General features: G+C 39.2%; 1 protein-coding gene across 2 annotated transcripts in view; it reads right to left on the minus strand.

The window, feature by feature from the left end:
- Window positions 1-593: 593 nt before the first annotated feature.
- The window catches only part of SATB2 (SATB homeobox 2), a 189,427-nt gene continuing 170,719 nt past the window's right edge, over window positions 594-19,301 (minus strand). For both annotated transcript variants that reach the window (XM_004772180.3, XM_004772181.3), the window contains one exon: window positions 594-3,810. In XM_004772180.3, coding sequence (XP_004772237.1) covers window positions 3,349-3,810 — 462 coding nt within the window. In that variant the 3' untranslated portion in view covers window positions 594-3,348. The remainder of the gene's footprint in view (window positions 3,811-19,301) is intronic.

The following is a 19,301-nucleotide window of genomic DNA, read 5'->3' on the forward strand; positions in this document are numbered from 1 at the left end:
TCTCTTTGCCAGTTCTGAAGCTAAGCACTAGCTCCTTCCTTATTAACTTTAGTCTTTTGAGCAATTTTTTCCATTGTAAGCACTTTCTAAAAAATCATTTTCACACATTTCTCAGATACATCAATCCTTCCGGCATTCCTCTATGCACACATGATGGTACCCCAGCTCTAAATATAAAAGACTTTTATTATGTCCATTAACCATGGACATATGTGCTCCAAAAGTTTCCTGACACGCAGTCATTTGTGGGTTTTTAATTATAAACAGAAAATATTCACTAGAAAAATAAAGAAGCAAGCCCATAAATATATCTTTATATATTTGAGTTTTGTTTGTATACGACAAATCGTTGGCGCAATGGCTTTCCAAGTTGCCAGCTCCAGAATGTGAGCACGCGTGCGTTTCCAAACACACAGGGATGCACACGCATTCACACGTACAATTAACTCCATGCCTCGTACAGGACGCAAACATCTGTAATTGTGGGTGCTGCTCCCTTATTTTAGAAATAAATCACCGGGTCTCACTCCACATGAAAAATTAAATGGGAAAGAAAGCAATGCTCAGTAAAATACTTGACAAACGAAGTCATATTTATTGAATGCGTTTTATTTTAACAACCAAAAAATTCTAACAGCCTAACAATGCACATAAGTTAAAAATTAATTATCACTTAGTGATAACAAAGATAGTTGATTTACATGGAAAAAAGAACATTTACAATATGTTAATCCTTATTCACATTGTTGATACCGCAATAAAACACAATTTGTTTTTTTCATTTCACAAAAAAAAAAAAAAGGCGGGAAATTGTGCTTTGTCAAGAGGCACTACAAGAGAAAGTTTCTTCTTCCAAATAGATATTATATGACAGATATTGAATAAATAGACATATATGCATTGTAATTCGCAAAGATCTGGCAAGACCACAGGCTAAAATGCCCACAGATTCACTTAGAATCACTGCAAACTCGGCAGTGAAATTAAAAAATAAAAGGCAAGACTTAGCATTGAAAAATACCTAATAAATTTTTGGTTGAAGTGTAAAAGATACCAAATGCGGATGCCATCGATAGATGAACCACCTTGTAAGAGCTTGGCAAAATCAGTTTCCATTACGTGTACAGAGTGACCTTCAGCAACAGTGTAAGAAGACAATTTGGAAAGAGTAACTCGGAGATCAGCAAGCAGCAAGCGTGGCCTTTCGGATTAAAGCCGCAGCACACTACAGAAGTGGAAGGACGGGCCCAGGCCTTAACTGCAAACCACCATCCTTTTGCAAAGGTACGTGACGCTCGCGTCAAGAGAATGTTTCGACATCGTTATCTGAAAAAGTACAGGAAAATGTCCCTTTCAAACCTCCAGAGGTTACTGAGCAGCTAGAATTAGCTTGTATTGCAACATGTCTTCTCCCTGTATAGTGTAAGTTCTGAGTTAATATCTACACATAGAGGTTTTTTTTTTAACTCCTACCTTTTATACCTTTCAAATATATAAATAGTATTAACAGTTATATTACAATGTTTGTGTAGTAAACAGAAAATAACTTTCAAAGTGATATTGCATGAGGTCTTTGACAAGGTTGCATGAGAGCACAACTCCAAAAAAATCCAACCGGATGGGACTGTTTGATGGCCGCGCGAAGCAGGGATCGGGTCCCGAAGGTGAGGTCACCTCTTGCAATTACTCTAAGGAGAAGTGGGAAGTAATGCTATTGATGTTTCTGAGAGGAAGCCGCAGGAGGTCTGGAGACCCATAGCAGACTGCGGCTTTAATGCTCGTTCCGCTGCACAGCCAGTCGGTATTAGTTCTGCTTTACGTAAGGTCATCGCTATGTAGGTAACTGAGAAGATGTTTTCGTTTATGACGAGCAGGTGATTCCAACTGAAATCGCTTCGCTTACTCTACTGCCTGGAGCTGCACAATGATTCGAAAACGGGTTCTTGTTCAGGCTGCCATACTGGGGAAGGGAGGAGGCATGACAGCAGGGACCACAGACGTTTGGTGAGGTGGATGGAATGTGTACGAAGAAGAGGAAGCCCCAAGTGAAAGAGAAATTAAGAAACATCTTTTGGGAGACGGAAGGATGGAGGTTTATGGGAGAGGGAACCCCTTTAAGTGGGCAGCGACTTCTTTTCTAACTTAACATTACATTGAACTATTTTCTATTTAAAAAAAAAAAAAAGAGAGAGAGAAAGAAAGAAAAAAAAAAAAGAGAAAACAGCAACAACAAACAACTTTAAAATGAGCAGGCTTATTCATTTTAAAATCTGAAGCCACGAACAGGTAAATAAGTTTCACAATAAAACGTGGCTTGTACTATGAATTCCATACGTCCAACGTCAAAATGTCATTTTATCAAGACTGCACTTAAAGGACAAGTTTTCTCTGTACTGAATTACAGTTTTATTCATTTGGAATTCCACAGAAATGCATCTGTTCACTACAGGAATGACAAGTTGAGTAACGGAACATATCGAGTCATTTTAAGTGTGCATTGTGTCTTATAAGAGCAATTTGACTTGTATCATTTTAAGGTGCCCTGATTTCTTTTCCACTTTACTTTCTTCTTTCTTTTTGGCAGTGTTGATTTATTTTGTTAAATACATACCTCAAAAATTACCCATCAAGCTGCCAGATAGGAAGCCATAGAATTAAAAAAAAAAAAAAATCAGGGACGAACACAGAAAATAAATAGGAATTCAAAAATAGTCACCCCACCCTGAGAGCAGGCCGCAGTTTATCAAAAAGCCAAAGCGACTCACTGTGAAGTGGTTTTTTTTTTTTTTTTTTTTTTTTTTTTAATACATAAACAAGTCTCTTCTTTAAGAACTCATTTCACAGTCTATTCTTTCGGATTGTAAAGTTCTCTGTCCCATGCAATTTAATATATATATGTAAATATATAGATATATACATATACATATACACACACACTTGTAGCTTCCTTCATTTATTTCGTAGATCTTTTCATCCTGGAACTTGCCTGATGTCTCTTCCCTAAGTGCAAGGATAATGAAGGCAGAGTCTCCTGTGATTATAATTATTATGATCCAGTCAATTGTAAAAGTGTAACACTTGAGTGTCTTTGCCAAGGCGATGTCTGATTCGGAAATACTGAACTTATTCAGTCTATAGGTGTATCCTGTGCAACAAAAGAAATGTCAAAAAAGGTAAGAAAAACAAAACAGACCAAAAAAAAAAAAAAAAGACAAAAATAAGATAAAATAAAGCAAAAAAAAAAAAAAAGAAAGAAAAAAAGAAAAAAAAAGGAAGAAAATGTTTTTAAAGAAATTAAAACAGAAAATCCTTGGACCGACGTATTGCTTGGCCTGGTAGGAGTTCACATTATCTCTGGTCAATTTCAGCAGGCGCGGCCTTGCTCTTTTCGGCATTTTCCTCCTCGGCCTCCACTTTGTACATCTCCTCTGAGCCTTCCTCGCTGTCGTTCTCCTCGGACTCCGTCAGCAGCTCCTCGTCCTTATACTCGGCCACGTCCACCGCGGAGCCCAGGTGCTCCTTGAGCTTCCCGTGATGCTTCACGTGATACCGCTGGTTCTGGAAGAACTTGATGATGGTGTGCTTGGGGAGATCCAGCTGTGCAGAAAGCGTGTGGATGGCTTCCTGATCAGGGTACAGGCCCACATCATGGATAAAGCTTTGGAGGATCCCCAGGGCTTCCAGGGAGATCTTTGTGCGAGAACGGGGCTTTTTGGCACAACTGTCTTCCGTGGGAGGAGGTGGGGGAGGAGCTTCTTCTCTGGGCGGGGAGCTCTCCTTGGCCGGCTGAGACTGCTGTCGGTGCAGGACCTGATCATTAAAATTAAGAAGAAAAAAAAAAAATTGAACATTTGACTCAGGATTTCACCTTTCAGAAGCCGTCATCCCTCTGAAGAGTGTGTGGCCTGTCTACCTTCGGACTGCAGTGCTGTAGTCATTTGTAAATTCAGGTCTCTGGCAAACTTGAAAGAATTTCTGGAGATTCAGAATCTCATTTACAAAAGCAGAGGTTAATAACAGTAAGGTGCGCGGACATTTATATCCTGAGGCACAAAGAAGTTAAGTTTGTTGTTCCCGGTCATTGGCATTCAGTCTGGCTCCAGAGCCTTCCCCAGGGTTAACCAGGGTGATCACACCACCTCTCTAAAGCCTGAGTGCAAAGAAATGGAACTCACAGTGAAGGCTCTACAATCAGACCTCACGGGTTCAAGTCCAGAATCTTCCACTTAATTGGGAGTCCCTGTATCAGGCACTAACATCTTTAAACCTCAATTTCATCATCTATAAAAGAAGGATAAGACACTGACTTCCTAGAGATGTTGTAAGAATTAAGTAACATAGTATATGCAATGAATAGTGCTTACCTTAAATCAGAGGTTGACAAACTTTCTCAGTAAAAGGCCATATAGTAAATATTGTAGGTTTTGCGGGGCCATACCGTCTCTGTTGCAATGACTCAACTCTCTTTTTTGTAGTGTGAAAGCAGCCATAAGTAATATATAAGCAAATGAGCGTGGCTGTGTTCCAATAAAACTTTATTTACAAAACAGGTGGTGGACTGGATTTGGCCATGGGCCATAGTTTATCCACCTCAAGCTTAGGGCTAACATCCAAGAAATGAGAGTAATTATTACCATCAGCCTCATAATTACCCTTAAGAGTGGAACAGAGAATTAGTTGGTATTCCAGTCAGAAAATCAATACTTCATAAAATTAGGAAGAACTTTTATTTTCTTTCAACCCTGATATTGATCCTTCAATAATGTTTTTTTTAAAATACATAGATTTCCAAATTAATTTAAAGATATAACATTTTTCTTAAATGAAAAATTTTAAATGGCTATTTTAAACTCACATAGGTGGACCTCAATATCACCACAAACTATTAATATTCTGTTTTGCACACATTCCCTAATTTCTGTTTTTTCATCCTTAATTGTTCAAGTTTTCTAGTTGTTGTAATTAACTTAAATTTCTTTTTTAGCCCTACATATTCCCCACTTACTAAAAAAGGAAAACTAAACAAAACAGAAAAAGCCTCTAGTGTTTACATAAATTTGTAGACCCAAGACAGAGCTGCTCTTACCCATGGCACCGTATCAGCAGGCTGAACTTTCCAGTTCCTGTAATGGCGCCCCTTGACCAGAAGCACAGGACTTCCTGTCGGCCAATCCCCAAACACCAAGCCAATTCGGGGCTCCACACCTTCTTGTTCTTTGACCTTTCTAAATAAGGTCAGGTATGCAACCCTGGCCACCTGTGCCCTGTTTGTGTTGTCACTTGTAATGATCCATAAAACCTGATCTTGCCCCAAGTCCTTCAGGCACGGTGTTCCACTGTTTGTGAGGTGCCACATCCTCCCAACCCCGGACTGTCTTCCTTGAATAGAGGACACCAAACCCGTAACTGAACTGTTTCCGTTTTTGTCAGGCGACCCTAGTTGGGCAAGCTTATGCTTGGTCTTCATTAAATGCTGCTTCAACATCGTCTCTCTGCAGGAAGTAATTTCCCATTTTAATATTTATTTAAGAGCCTCTTCAATTTGATGAAAGAGAGAAAGCTCTCTGGAGGAGACTGTCCTAACAGCTTGCTCCTGCTCCCATCATGGGCCTACGTGAGCTGGTCTTCGTGGTGAGGAGAGAGGACTGCTGGATCCCGGAAAGGAGCCTCAGCCACTAGTCACACTTTACAAAACCAGCAGCAATAGTACATAATTAAAAGGTTTCTGTGATGGTCCGTAGTAAATAGCATTATGTCAACTCCAAAGACAAGGACCACATTTCCTAGTCTCACATCAGTGCCTTACTTTCTGGGTCCTCCCAGAGCCTTTAAGCATAGTTGAGTTCACATTTTAAAAAACCTACATTTCTCTTTTTACCATTCTCTCCTATTTTATGCAGTCTCTTTCATGTTAGAGCAACAAAGCACACATCTTCCAGAGTCCAGGGGGAAATCGATCCCACTGGTCCAGAAGAAAACACATCTGTTTACATTACAGAGTCAATGGTGTGTCCCCATTCCCATCCCTATTACAACCACGATCACACGCTACCCACAAGACCCATTTTCTCTTTTTGGCTATGAAATAGCAACATCAGAGCAAGCATCTAAGAAAAAAAAATTCCGCCACCTCTTCCAGTCTCAGGGACCATCTGATGAGAATACAATTCCTTACCAACGTGAAAACGTCAGTCTGTTATATGGAATTTAGAAAAAATTAGGGCACATGAGATCTTTACCTAAATAAGGTAAGAACAAGCCGAAGAGAACGAAACTTTTCAAACGATAATTAGCAACCATGTAACAATCAAAATAATAATACAAAGAATAATCAAGTGCGAATAAGAATATCCATCACAATGAGCTGATGGCGGTGGCAGAAAGAAATGTGAAACACAGGGCCATCAAACAGGGGCACTAAAGGTCCATATACTGTTGACCAATTAAAGTGAATGTTCTTGGCATTTTCTTTACTACTTTCAACTAAGAGTAAATTCATGTGGTCTGCTGTGGTAAGCTGGCATCAGCAAAAATCTGAGAGCTCTGTTACTTCAACATCCTAATTATAGCCGGAAGGGAACGTAGAGTTGTGCTACGGGCCTGTTCAGGGCACTTTGATGGCAGAAGATATTTGCTCTGAGGTCATAATCTGGGCAGCCTGACCATTGTAATAAATGAATCCCTATGTCAACAGGTGAGGATTTTGGTTTTTTGGTGAGAAAGAGAGAGAGGCACTGAAATTATATATGAAATATGTACTCAAAGAACCTATATACTCAAGCACGAGTACCTCCTATTAGAGCAATTGCGTTAATTGGAAAACAAAAGAGAATTAAAATGCCCCATTTTCTAAATTATGCTTGCCTTCTGTAGTAAAAGTCAGCATAATGGTTCCATTTAGTTAAATAATTAGATTGGTTCTTTAGGGGTTTTCCATTTTGCACTGGTTAGATTTAAAGAGATTTTCCAAAACTAGACTTTGAAGTTACTATAATCTTTCTGCATGATAGGGTTCGTTCTTCTCCTAGGTCCAACCAACTGGCCGCCCTCACCTCTCCTTTCACAGACTCTTGCTTTGCCAACACACGGAAGCAGAGAAGCCACACATGAAACAGCAGGGCAACAACAGTAAGAACAGCCACTTACTGGACGCTTACGCTGGGCCAGGCAGCGCTAACAACTTTACCCAGACTGGTTTACTCAATCCTCATGGTTCCTCAGTAAGGTGGTATTTGGATCAAGAATACTCTGGAGGGCACCTGGGTAGCTCAGTTGGCTAAATATCTGCCCTCCACTCAGGTCATGATCCCAGAGTCCTGGGATTGCGTCCTGCATCAGGCTCCCTGCTTAGCATGGAGTCTGCTTGTCCCTCTCCCTCTGCCCTCCCCCTGCTCATGCGTTCTCTCAAATAAATAAACAAAATCTTAAAAAAGAGAGAGAGAGAGAGAACCTGGAATGGGCAGCACCTCAAGAAAACCCTTTACATTGGAAATTATAAACACGGTGACCTGTCAGTGTGAGAAAGTGGGTTTCCGAGGGACAGTAATGTCACTGCCCATCACAGAAGAGGAGATGGTTCTCGGAGAACTAAAAGCAACAGAAACGATCTACAAAGAGAAATGTTTTATTTCTGGTCATACGATATTGTACAGTGAGTTGGGTGGCATGACAATATTTACAGGAAGAAGCATAAGTGACATTTTGAGCATCTTCAAGCCGATAAGTAGAGAGCCGTCAAAATCGAGAATGACAAAACAGGCAGCTCTAAAGTGAAACCGCCTTTCAAGTTTGCAAAAGGGCCTGTCTGAGTATTTTCAGTCACATGGACACACTGGCTGTCATTCCCTTTCAACTACAATAGGCGTTTAAGACCTGAAACCGAAAGGTGCCCTAAGTTCTGTCCCAGCTAGCTTCATTCCCTCCAAGGTCTTTTCTTTTTTCTTTTTCTTTTATTTTTTTAAGATTATATTTTTTTTTATTTGAGAGAGAGTGAAAGCAAGAGAGATCCCAGAGGGAGGGGAGAAGCAAACTTGCCGTTGAAGGGAGAGCTCAATGCAGGGCTCCATCCCAGGACCCTGAGATCATGACCTGAACCAAAGGCAGACACTTAACCGGCTGAGCCACCCAGGCAGAAAGTTGTTTATCATCTGTTGACAATTTTTAAGAAAGAAAGGAAAAAAAAAAAAAAGGTAAAAAAAATCACGACATAGATTTTCCCACTAACCAACTGCAGTGGCTTTTTATTATGACAATCAAGGAAGTATAGAGTAAAGCCTAATGCTTACAAAACCATCTTTCTGAGAAAGGACGATCGATGCAACCCCATCTTAAAATCCTCCCGTCTAAATGGCAGGAACTTTTCTTCATTTTCTTATATCTTGAATAAATAATGTCAATTCTTCTAGCCTCATCTTCATAGGACAGGTTTCTGAACTCCCATTTAACTGAATTCTAGTTTTTCTGTTTGAATTTCTCAGAGATGCTCAAATTTCCTTGTTGGTTCACTAGATGAATCAAGTCTGCTTCCTGTCCCCTCCACATTCCCTGAGTAACTTAAGTGAGAGGCCAGGCCATTGATTCCTGCTGGATGGGCCAAGAGGTCGTCCTGTTCCTCAGCTCATGTGATAATTTAGACATCTATTTTGTGGCTGATTTTTTTTTTCTTTAAACCACAAAATTTACAATTACTTCAACCAAGACAGAGAATGACCTGCCAAATGAATCGAGATATATGTTCTTTTCTAATGAGTTCTTTCTTCACACAACTAGATTTACTGTTTTCTGGGACTTTTCTTGAGTTAAGATTGTGAACAGAGCATCTTCCCAGATATTGAAGTAAAAGAAGCTGCCCAAGTCCACAAACTTTCCAGCTTCATCCTTTCCCCTCTTTTTTCAAAATGGACCCAGGAGTTGACCCTTTCTATTCCTAACGCCCACCATCTCTCTTCACGTGATTTCCCCACGTGATGGAATATATCCTTCTGTAAAGATAGCCATCCATCCCTTCACTTTTGACCTTTGCAAACAAGCCTGATCATTCATTCTAGCTCTATTTTGGTATAGATTTTTCTTCCATCACAACTGAACTTAAATTAGTTAACTATTCATCTCTGGTAATTTCTACAGAGAGTTCTATTTCATAGCTTCTCTTGTCGATTTTTCAATATGACAATCAGTGTTCATAGCATAGGAATAGCTGAGGATCTTCGAGAATAACAGCAGTGGTAGGAGCAATAGAAGCAGTAATAGATGGTAGCATTTGTGTGAAGTTCATGAGCTGAACACTGGCCTAACTGCTAAAAATACATTAATTTTACCTAATTTTATTTATTTTCACAGTAATCCTGCAGGCAGATTATTTTTGCCCTTATTTTATGATGAGAAAACTGGAGTTCAGAGAGGGTAGAGGTAATCTGTATGAAGCCATATAGCTTAAAAGTAGAACTGGTTTCCAAAACATGTCTGTCCGGCGTTGGTGGTATAGTGGTGAGCATAGCTGCCTTCCAAAACATGTCTGTCTGATTTGAAATCCCATGCCCTTGAGCATTCATGTTCCCCTGCCTTCTGTTAGTGAGATTACATAAGAAAATTGAACAAACTCTCTAGACTTTGAGATGACAGACATAAATTAAATGCCAAGTAGTAATAAATACTATAAGCAAAAAATTGAGTAACGCAAAAGGAGGGGAACTGGGGAGAGTGAAATTCACTTTAGATACGGTGACTCAAGGAAGGCTCCTGAAGGAGGCTGCACGTGAGCAAAGGTCTGAAGGGAGCCAGAAACAAGCCATGAAGAAGAACATTCCAGGCAAAGGAAACTGTAGCACGATAGGGAGGAATATATTCGATATATTTGAAGAACATCAAGGAAGGCGGCACGTTGAGGTGCAACAGCCACTAGGCACGCGGGGCTACTTGCATTTTGTTAAATTAATTAAAACTAGAAGCAAAACAAGCCACATTTCATGTGCTCGGTTGCCACATTGTGCAATACCATATGGGACAGCACATTTTCACCATCACAGGAAGTAGTGGTGAACAGCCCTGTGCCAGAGAGAAATGATGAGTGGAAGGTCGCCAGGGCCAGACCCTGGCATTCTACTGTCAAGGTGATAGAAAGCCTTCAGTGAACTGCAATCATATTCTGATTTAGCCAGAAATGTAGTAGGGCTTGAAACCACCGCTATTGCTAAAGAGAAGAGAGATGTTCATATAGCCACATACTAAGTAAGAAAAACTCAATATATTACTGGATTTTCAAGAGACCGTCCCAAAGAGCAACACTATTATAACAACAACCAGTGCAGAAGAATGCACTGATACTTCTATCCTCAAGAGAACAGTTAATTTACATTTAACTGACGGCTGCCTTCTTCATCAGACGTGCTTATCATGTCTGAAAGGAAATATGTTGAAGACAATCAACCCTAGTTAAAGGAGAAAAAAAATTGTCAGTTTATCAAATATTTACGGAGTTTCTATTATAACGGGACCTATTAATTTACAAAGGTTTCTAATAAGTAGTCTTCTCACCAACAATTAAATGTTGATAAATAAGTTATGGATAGGACATCAACAAATAGAAAGTTAAAAGTCCAATAAATTCCTTATTTACTTGCTGAAATCTCTTTGGGCCAAAATATGATATTTAAATATATAAAAGGACATAACAACAGTGACAAAGAAATAAGAGTCGTAAATATATTCAAAAGACGCATCAACTTCAAAACAAAACCTCAAACTTCCTTGCCCGGTGACAAAGCACAGCCATAATACGGGCCCATGCTGTTTCTCTGCCTTCAAAACTGGACAGTTTTTGAAAACACAAGGACAAAATGGTACCATGACAAAAGTCGACTAAGAAAGATAAAGCAGCTCTTCTTAAACCTCTCAGGGTTCAAATAGATTTTGAAGGCCTCAATGAAAACCAGCTGGGAGCCATGTGTAAAGTGTAATGGTTTTTGCCTGCAGGGGAGGAAGCGAGATCTTAAATGATTAAGTTCAGGAAAGTATATAATTCACTGTATCATTATGGGGTGAACTGGATTACTTATAATAAGCCAAGACTTTGTGGTCTATTTTATACAGAGAAAATGAGAAATTATTAGAAAGGTGACTGTAGAGGGTGCCTGATCCAGTAATTGGTTAAAACAAAAGTTTTCCCAGGTGGCCGCATCCACATCTCTGTGACAAGCCTAACCCAGAGGACGGAGCTTCACCCAGAGCTTCGGGTCCTGAACCGGTGCCACTCACCAGCCAGCGATGAGAACATGGACAAGATGACCTTTGTCGGCCTTTATTTTGCATTAATACTGGAATTATTTTTACTTGTTTAATTTACCTCATCTACAACAACAGAATGTAAAAGAGTCGATCCACAAAAGAAAAGCATTCTTCCGCTAAGAGTCCTGAGAAAATATATTTAACAGGAAATGAGAACAATTGGTTGGAACAACCGAAGAGCCCCTGTGTATAATTCAGTGAGAATTTGTTAAATAAATAAATGAGTGAATGGTGCCATTTTAAAATACATTATATATAAAATATCATGTAACTGAGATATTTAGGTTTTAGCAATCAAGTTCTACCCCCAATATTCCGTTTTCCACCAAATCAGCATTTAAGACAATTAATTTGGGCTCAAAATTCAGTGGGAAGAACTTCGCATTAATGGTTGCTAATTAATATAAATATTAAGGTAACCATTATATATCGATCTCACTTACTGGACTGCGAGCTCCGTATTGGCACACCATATGTCTGGCACACAGTAAGTGGTCAGTACGTCTTTGTTCTGCTCTACTGGATTAATTCCATATTCTTTCTTCTTTATTTTCAGTCCAGTTATTATGCTTGTTTTGCATAACTTGTTATTACTACATTTTAGTAAAATTATGTTTAAAAAGTAAATAAACTGTCACTCATAGGAATGTATATCTACCCGATATCTGAAAGCAAATATGATTTTTTTAATCATTTATTTTTAAAAAACTAAGGGCACCGTATAACCCATATATTGACGGCACGGCATGTAAGCTATGAGGAGTTTTGGGGTCACAGAATTTTGGCTTCGAGTCCAGTCTCCACCCTGAAAAGCACATCTGCTTACTAGCCTTGCAATTCTGAGCAAGCTACTTTGAGCCACAGAGCTTGTTAATCCGTAAAATCTTCCTTTCAGTGCGATGAGCATCCCGTGAGATACTGCAAGCTCAGGACTTAGGAGAGGTCTCCTCATAAGCAAGACTTCTGTAAGTAATAACTACCGTGAAAAAAACGCGACGAGGATTTAAGAATCGGTAGTATAATGCCTCCTGTAGTTTTCTATCAGTTAGGCTTATTACAAAAATTAGCAACAAATTCAGAGATCTGTTTTTCTTTTCTACTCCAAAGATGGGGAGGTCTACCAGTAAGTTTCCCTATTCCTTCCACTCATTCACTACATACACCTTTGTTCTTTAACATGGCCCCTAACACAGAGAAGTTGCCTTTTAAGCATCTGTCACATGGAATTATATCTCATAGTCATAGACCCGTTCAAGGTGACACCTTCTATATGCACAGCCTGGGATCCTTTTAGCAACACACACTTTATCAGTGGTTCTCGAAATGCAGTCCATGGACCCCCATGGAAACCCTGATTCCCTGTCAAGAGCTCTAGAACACCAAAACTATTTTCACGGCAAAACTAAGACAGTATTTGCCTTTTGGGCCATGCTGAAATGTATACCGATGGCACAGAAGCAATGGTGGGAAAACCGCTGGCCTGTGAAAATAAATGAAGTCAGTAGCACCAAACCGCGCTGGTAGCTGTACTCTTCACGGCCACGTGCGCCCAGTAAAAATGCCACTTTCATTCAAGACTGTCCTTGACGATGCAGTAATAGATGATTAATTATATTAAACTCAACCCTTGAGTATACCTCTTTTTAAAAGTCTGTGAGGAAATGGGAAGTGCACATAAAGCCCCTGCATGGAATGCTGCAGGAGACGGCGGTCCTGAGACCCGTGCTTGTGTGATTCTCTGATTTGCAAGCTGATCTAGCCACCTTCGTCATGGAATCTCATTTTTACTGGAAAAAACAACTAACAGACAAACAAATTATGGTTATTCGGACTTAGATATCCAACAGACATTTTCGTAAAAATGAAGTGAGTCTGCCACTCCGAAGAAAATAATCTGAGAATATTTTTGCCAATGATAAAATTTGATCCTCCCAGTGAAAAATTAAAATTTTGAAAAACATGGAGCTGCTGCTAGTGCTTAACAGCTCCCCACTACTTAAAAGACTCTCCTGATGATACTGGTGGTTAATTTAACAACAACAAAAAAATTTTAATCTTTTAAATTATTTATTTATTTATATTTTAAGATTTTATTCATTTATTTGACAGAGAGAGAGAGAGAGAGCGAGCGAGCATGCACCAGCAGGGGAGCAGCAGGCAGAAGGAGAGGGAGAAGCAGGCTCCCCACTAAGCAGGGAGCCCGATGTGGGTCTCAAACCCAGGACCCTGGGATCATGACCTGGGCCAGGTGCCCCCAAATTTTTAAATATGTCATACAATGGGGGTGCCTGGGTGGCTCAGTTGTTGAGGGTCGACTCTTGATTTTGGCTCGGGTCAAGATCTAAGGGTCAAGATCTAAAGGTCTGTGCTCAGTTGGGAGTCTGCTTGAGATTCTCTCTCCCCCCCCCGCCCTTCCCCCTGGCTTGTACCCTCTCTCAAATAAATAAATCTTTAAAATAATAAATGAATGAATGAAGTCATACAATGAAATGTGTTAGCATTTGGAAGATCCACTTCACTCAGTAAATCAATATTTTCCAAATGACCAATGCATGATATTACAAAATTATGTGTAGGTAAAAGATCCATTCAAAGTGCAAGGCAGACCAATGAATTATAAAGCATGCAAGTTTATCAGTACGACTTTGATTCCGCTTTGCAACTAACTTTTATGAAACTACTATTTGCAAGGTTCTTCTGTAGTAATAAAGAAAAATATCACAAATACCTGGAAAGGCTATTAAAATATTCCTCCCTTTCCTAATCACTTGTCTGTGTGAGACTTGAATTTCTGTTACTCCAACCAAAGCCAACAAATACAACATATTGTATCAGATTAAATGCAGAAGCGATTATGAGAATCTAGTTCTCATCCATTAAGCCAAATATTTAAAATATTTGCAAGAATATATATATAAAAAATGGTAACTCTTCTCATTTTTTTTGTTTTGGAAATAGTTATTTTTCATAAAGATGTAATATTTACATATGTTATTTGCAATTATTTTAAAAATTAATAAACATTTAAAACATTCTCAATTAATTTTTAATGTGGCCAATATTGATAGATACATTATTACTGGAGTCCTCAATAGTAAGACTGAAAGGGGATAGTGAGACCAAAAAGTTTGAAAACTCTCCACTACATGAATTATGCTCAGTAGATAACTCTGTCTTTCTCGTAATGAAAACAAAACATTTAATAGAAAATGCAGAATGCCCCCTCAGTTAAAAAATCCTTACTTGTGCCAAATCACCAAGGAAGGTCTTGGAGAATGAGCATAAGAAAAATTAAATGTGCATTATGATTGATCTCTTGAATTTTTGCAGGCAAAACATTCTCCTAGATAAACAACTCAGCACTATTTCTAACTTCAAATGATGTTACTTGAGTTGACTCTTAACAGATGTAATTTCACATCCTAACTCTATTATAAGACTTATTAAAAACCATGGTTTAGTTTCGTTGCTTTTTTTGGATTATACAGTATCCTAAGGTCAAAACTCAGGAAATCTGTTATTAAAAACAAACAAACAAACAAAAAAAAACCCCACCAAAACAAACAACAACAACAATAAAAAGCAAGTATCCATGAAGCAATGACAAATTGCACTCTACAGGTGTTAGATTACATTTTGACTCCAGGCAGGTTTAATATAAGTTGGTCTCCTTTTACAATTGCTCTTAGCACATACAGTTCTAGGAAGGGGATTTAAAAGAAAGAAAAAAGAGAGAGAGAGAGAGAATAAGAAAAAAATTAAAAAAGAGTAGTGCTCAATAAAAGAAGAGCATGTCAGGAGAAATCAATACAAACAAGCAAAATGGTAGGAAGTCTGACATGGAAATATGTGTTCAATTTCATCCAGCCTTCATCTTGAGTTTCCTTTAATATTGTAACCAAGATGGTATTGGAACATCGTGTATGTTTTTAATGCAGTTTAATAATTGTTTCTCAAAATAAACACTTTGGTCAAAGATAAAAGCATAAAAACACTGTGACACAATAATCTGTTAAAATAAACTTAGGGGATGGAGGAAGCATAGTTCTTAAAACAGCCTTTGGCTTATATCATTTCCTCTTTGGTAACAAATTGAGAACAACTATACCAACAACTTTGGTACGGTGTGGAGGGCAAAAAAAGAATGTTGTGGTCATTAATCCGACTATTGGGTGTGGCAAGAATCTGCAAACACTGTGGATGGGGGTGGCTGGGTGAGCTGCTTTTCCAATATAAGGAGATGAGCTGACCAACGGGAAATTAAGCAGGTTCAAGATGACTGTGTCTCATTCAAACAGGTACCATGCCACATTAAAAAACAAAACAAAACAAAACAAAACAAAACAAAACAAAACAAAATCTCTCCTGGCAGAATCCAAGAAAGACAAAACATGGACATATCTGGAACCTAATGGTAATTATACCTTTCCCTCCATCAGCATCATCTGTTAAATTAATGTATTTGACCATCGAGGGCCTAACATGACCAAAAACATTCCACAAATGTGATAGACATAATCCATGAGAGAATCCAGGGAAAAGAAACTCTTCAGGACGGTCCAGGCCATGACCATGTGTCCTGCCTGGAAAACCATCTCCCAGCCCAGCCACCCCACTCTCATTTGCCTGACTCCCCGAGCATTCGTTTCTTCCCTGTTCCCATATACCTCCACTGCCTTTCCCAATGTCTTCTCAAATCACAAAGTTAAGCTGAAAAATTCACAGAGTAAGGCCCAGATTCAAGGTAGAGGTATTATCAAAATGTCTTTAGGGACCTTATATTTGAGTTAAAGTGAGATAAGAGTAAGACAGACATGACCAGATCCGGGATTCTGGTTTTTAAATGAACACATGATTTGTCTCACTGGTATAATCAAGAAAAGAGTGGCTTTTGCACCAGCATGAATGAAAGAAAAGCTCTTAAATCACCTGAAAGACACCAGGGTAACTGAATGAAAAGGGTAAAAAGTTAGGAGTACCAGGAATTCATAATGGTATTAAAAGAACCAACCAAGCTTAAAAGAAAAGAATACAGCAACTACTTCTGATAAATAAATTTCATCCAATAGGTTTAGCCAGTGCAGAGTTTTGATTCCTTTTAAGTGAAAACTTAAACTTTGATTCCTTTTAAGTGAAAACATGTTAAGTTAAACGGAAGTAAGAGAACAGATACATTTTGTAAGAACAGACATCATGTGGCCAGCCAAGAACTGTGTCCATGAAGACTTCCGTCATGATTCCTAAGGTAAAGCTCAAGAGTGATTCAAGCTGCTTCTACAGCAGTGAAATAAACACTTACTCTCCCTGATTTATACACAGATCGTCTAATGTGCCTTGGTAGTCCTATGTCAAAGTTCTCTAGTTATTTAAATCCTATAATTAGGGTATCATCAAAGCGCTTCCTACCCTTTGGACTTCTTGTTTCTTAAAAACAATAACAAACTAGTCTCACAATGCCAAAGACCGCCAGTGCATTTATTTGTCAGAGGAGGAAGTGAATCTATGAGATTGAGCTCTGACCCTCAAATCATACACCCGAGACTAACACGTCACAAACATGCTTACTGCTGTTTAGCTGGTAAATGGAGAAAAATACAAAAATATGCTCTGTTTCAATGTAAGTTTAAAACACACATTCATGTTCATGTGAATGAACATCTAATTAAAATATAAAAATGACACTAAGAATGTCAGAGGATGCTATTCAGTGTTTCAAGTGTAGAGACGAGAGTGAAGACGAAGAAGTTAGGGAAGATCCGGATGCATTATGGAGAAGTTCCTCTCCTAAATGTTAATTCTGAGTGGGTTATAAAGGGATTTTTCCTTTTTCTATCTTTGTGTACCATTTTTAAAAAGCATATACCCAATCTTGTCAAAAATTGCTGGTATACAAAAGAGATACTCTTCCTGATAAAGTTCAGCCAAGACTCATTTTAACATAAAAAAAAAAAATCCCCATAATTGTGATGGTATTTATGTGTTAACACAACTAGTGCCACTGCAGTTATGTTGTTTTCCAAGTTCCTTAAAGAAGTGGGTTTAAATTACTAATGGAGAAAGGGGGTATGGATTACATTCTCTACTTGGGCGGAGAAAGAAGAGAGAAGGTAACCCATGGGCTTGAGGCCTGACATGGGCTATTCAGAATCCCAGGATAGGCCACATTTTCTGTATAATTTTTACAGTTGGGGCACTCAGAAGTCAGAACAATCTGACAGTTATGGTTAGTGAAAATATTAGATGCTCGCCAATAAAATACTACCTCAGCATATTTTTCGCTTTCTGGACGTAACCACTTAATAACAGGACTTGAGAAAACTGTACTGTGAGAATCAAACACATAAAAGTACAAATATTCCTTTTATAGAAAGCAAATCTTAAGCAGTGAATTATAATCAACTATTCTGGTAAAAGACAAAATATCTAGGATCACCACACCACTGACATATTATGGTTTATTATACCCTGACGTCCAAACTGGGTAAACAAAGTCAAATGATCAAAGAGGGGTTTTCTCCTCAGACTGTGAGGTAGAGGCCACTGATCTCTAGGGAAGATTCTTTGTGGTTTACCAATGAAAAGGTGTCAAGTGAGAGCATGTCGAACCTAACCGTTACTTTTCAACTTCATTTAATTTCATCAGAGACTGGCTTGCCTTGGTATCATTTTCTTTCAAAAGAAGGAGAATATGGAAAAATTTAATGATGTGAGGTAAAACTCCCCAAAGGTTAATTCTAGAGTACCCTTTCAAACTCTAAACCACTTCTGGTTCATTATGCGGACACAGGTTTTGCATCCTCCACATTAATGACCTTACTAACTGAAACCAGGTATGGGGAAACCTTAGCTTCTGAACTCTGCGGTAAGTACACAGGGTGAAAGCTGGAAAGCCGATGGAACCAGGCTTGCTTATTTAGACAGTGCTTTCCTCAAGAAAACAAATCTGCTCCCTGAGTACCAAGGATGGTCACTGGGAAGAGAAATCTCAGTTCCTAATTCCCTGGGATGAGGTAACTAGATTGGCAACTCCGTTCCCCTCAAGAAAGATTCCAGTCTCCAAGCTGTGAACGAACTGTTTTATTTCCAGGAGGCCAGTCATGTGACATCCTTATCTACCCAGAGTCACAAAGCAAGTCCAGTTTTGTCTCTGTGCCACATCACCCTGGCTTTTCTAAACACATTTTTCTTGGATTAATTTTCCCTTCTCCCTACATACCCCATTACTGTTATTCTGTTCATGATAATCTCTCTTGTCTGAATTACTACAACCTCCTCCCAACAGGCCTTCTGCTATGGCCAACAGCGCATCTTGCCAAAGGCCTTCAGTGGCCTTAAGATGGGCCAAGGCCTCTCTCACACCCAAGAAGACCCTGAGACCTGACTCGAGCTTTTGTCCCTGTGCTTGTTCTCCAACCCCTGCCTTCCGGGCAGTGCTCTAAAGCTGGAGCCCTGCTCTCAGGCTGTTTTGTCCCTCTGACCTCTGTGCCCTCACTTCTGCTGTCTCCTTGACCCAGGAAGCTCCTCTACTGAGGAATTCTGCAAGGGACCCTGAGCAGCACCACTTCCTGGAAGTCTTCCAGGTTCTCCTGCTCACCAGGTCGTGGGCAAACATGTCCCTCATTTGTGTTTCTCTGCGTCTGCACTTACATCCTGTACAGCAGTCGCCTGTCCTCATACTTGTTTCTCCATGAATCCGTGTGCTTCTCAGGAGTAGTCTCTGTGTTACACTCATCTCCACACAGCACAGGGTTCGGGCACTATGTTTTGAGAGAGCAGTTTATCCTAAAATTTCCAGAATTCTTCTGTATTGGTAGTAGTTATATGCTACAAACCCAAAGACTTCTTAATATTTAGAACACATCTAATAGCTCTAAGGGGAAAAATGGAAAGTTCACGTAGGTGCTTCTTACAAAATACACTTGTTACTGAACAGAGTTGAATTATAACGGTTTGTAGTAACATGTTAAATTCACACATACACTTTCCTAACAATACCATACAGGGGCTTACACAGTTCT

Source organism: Mustela putorius, unplaced genomic scaffold, assembly GCF_011764305.1.
Source record: "Mustela putorius furo isolate JIRA1106 unplaced genomic scaffold, ASM1176430v1.1 tig00000275_pilon_pilon_pilon, whole genome shotgun sequence".
Classification (NCBI taxonomy): domain Eukaryota; kingdom Metazoa; phylum Chordata; class Mammalia; order Carnivora; family Mustelidae; genus Mustela; species Mustela putorius.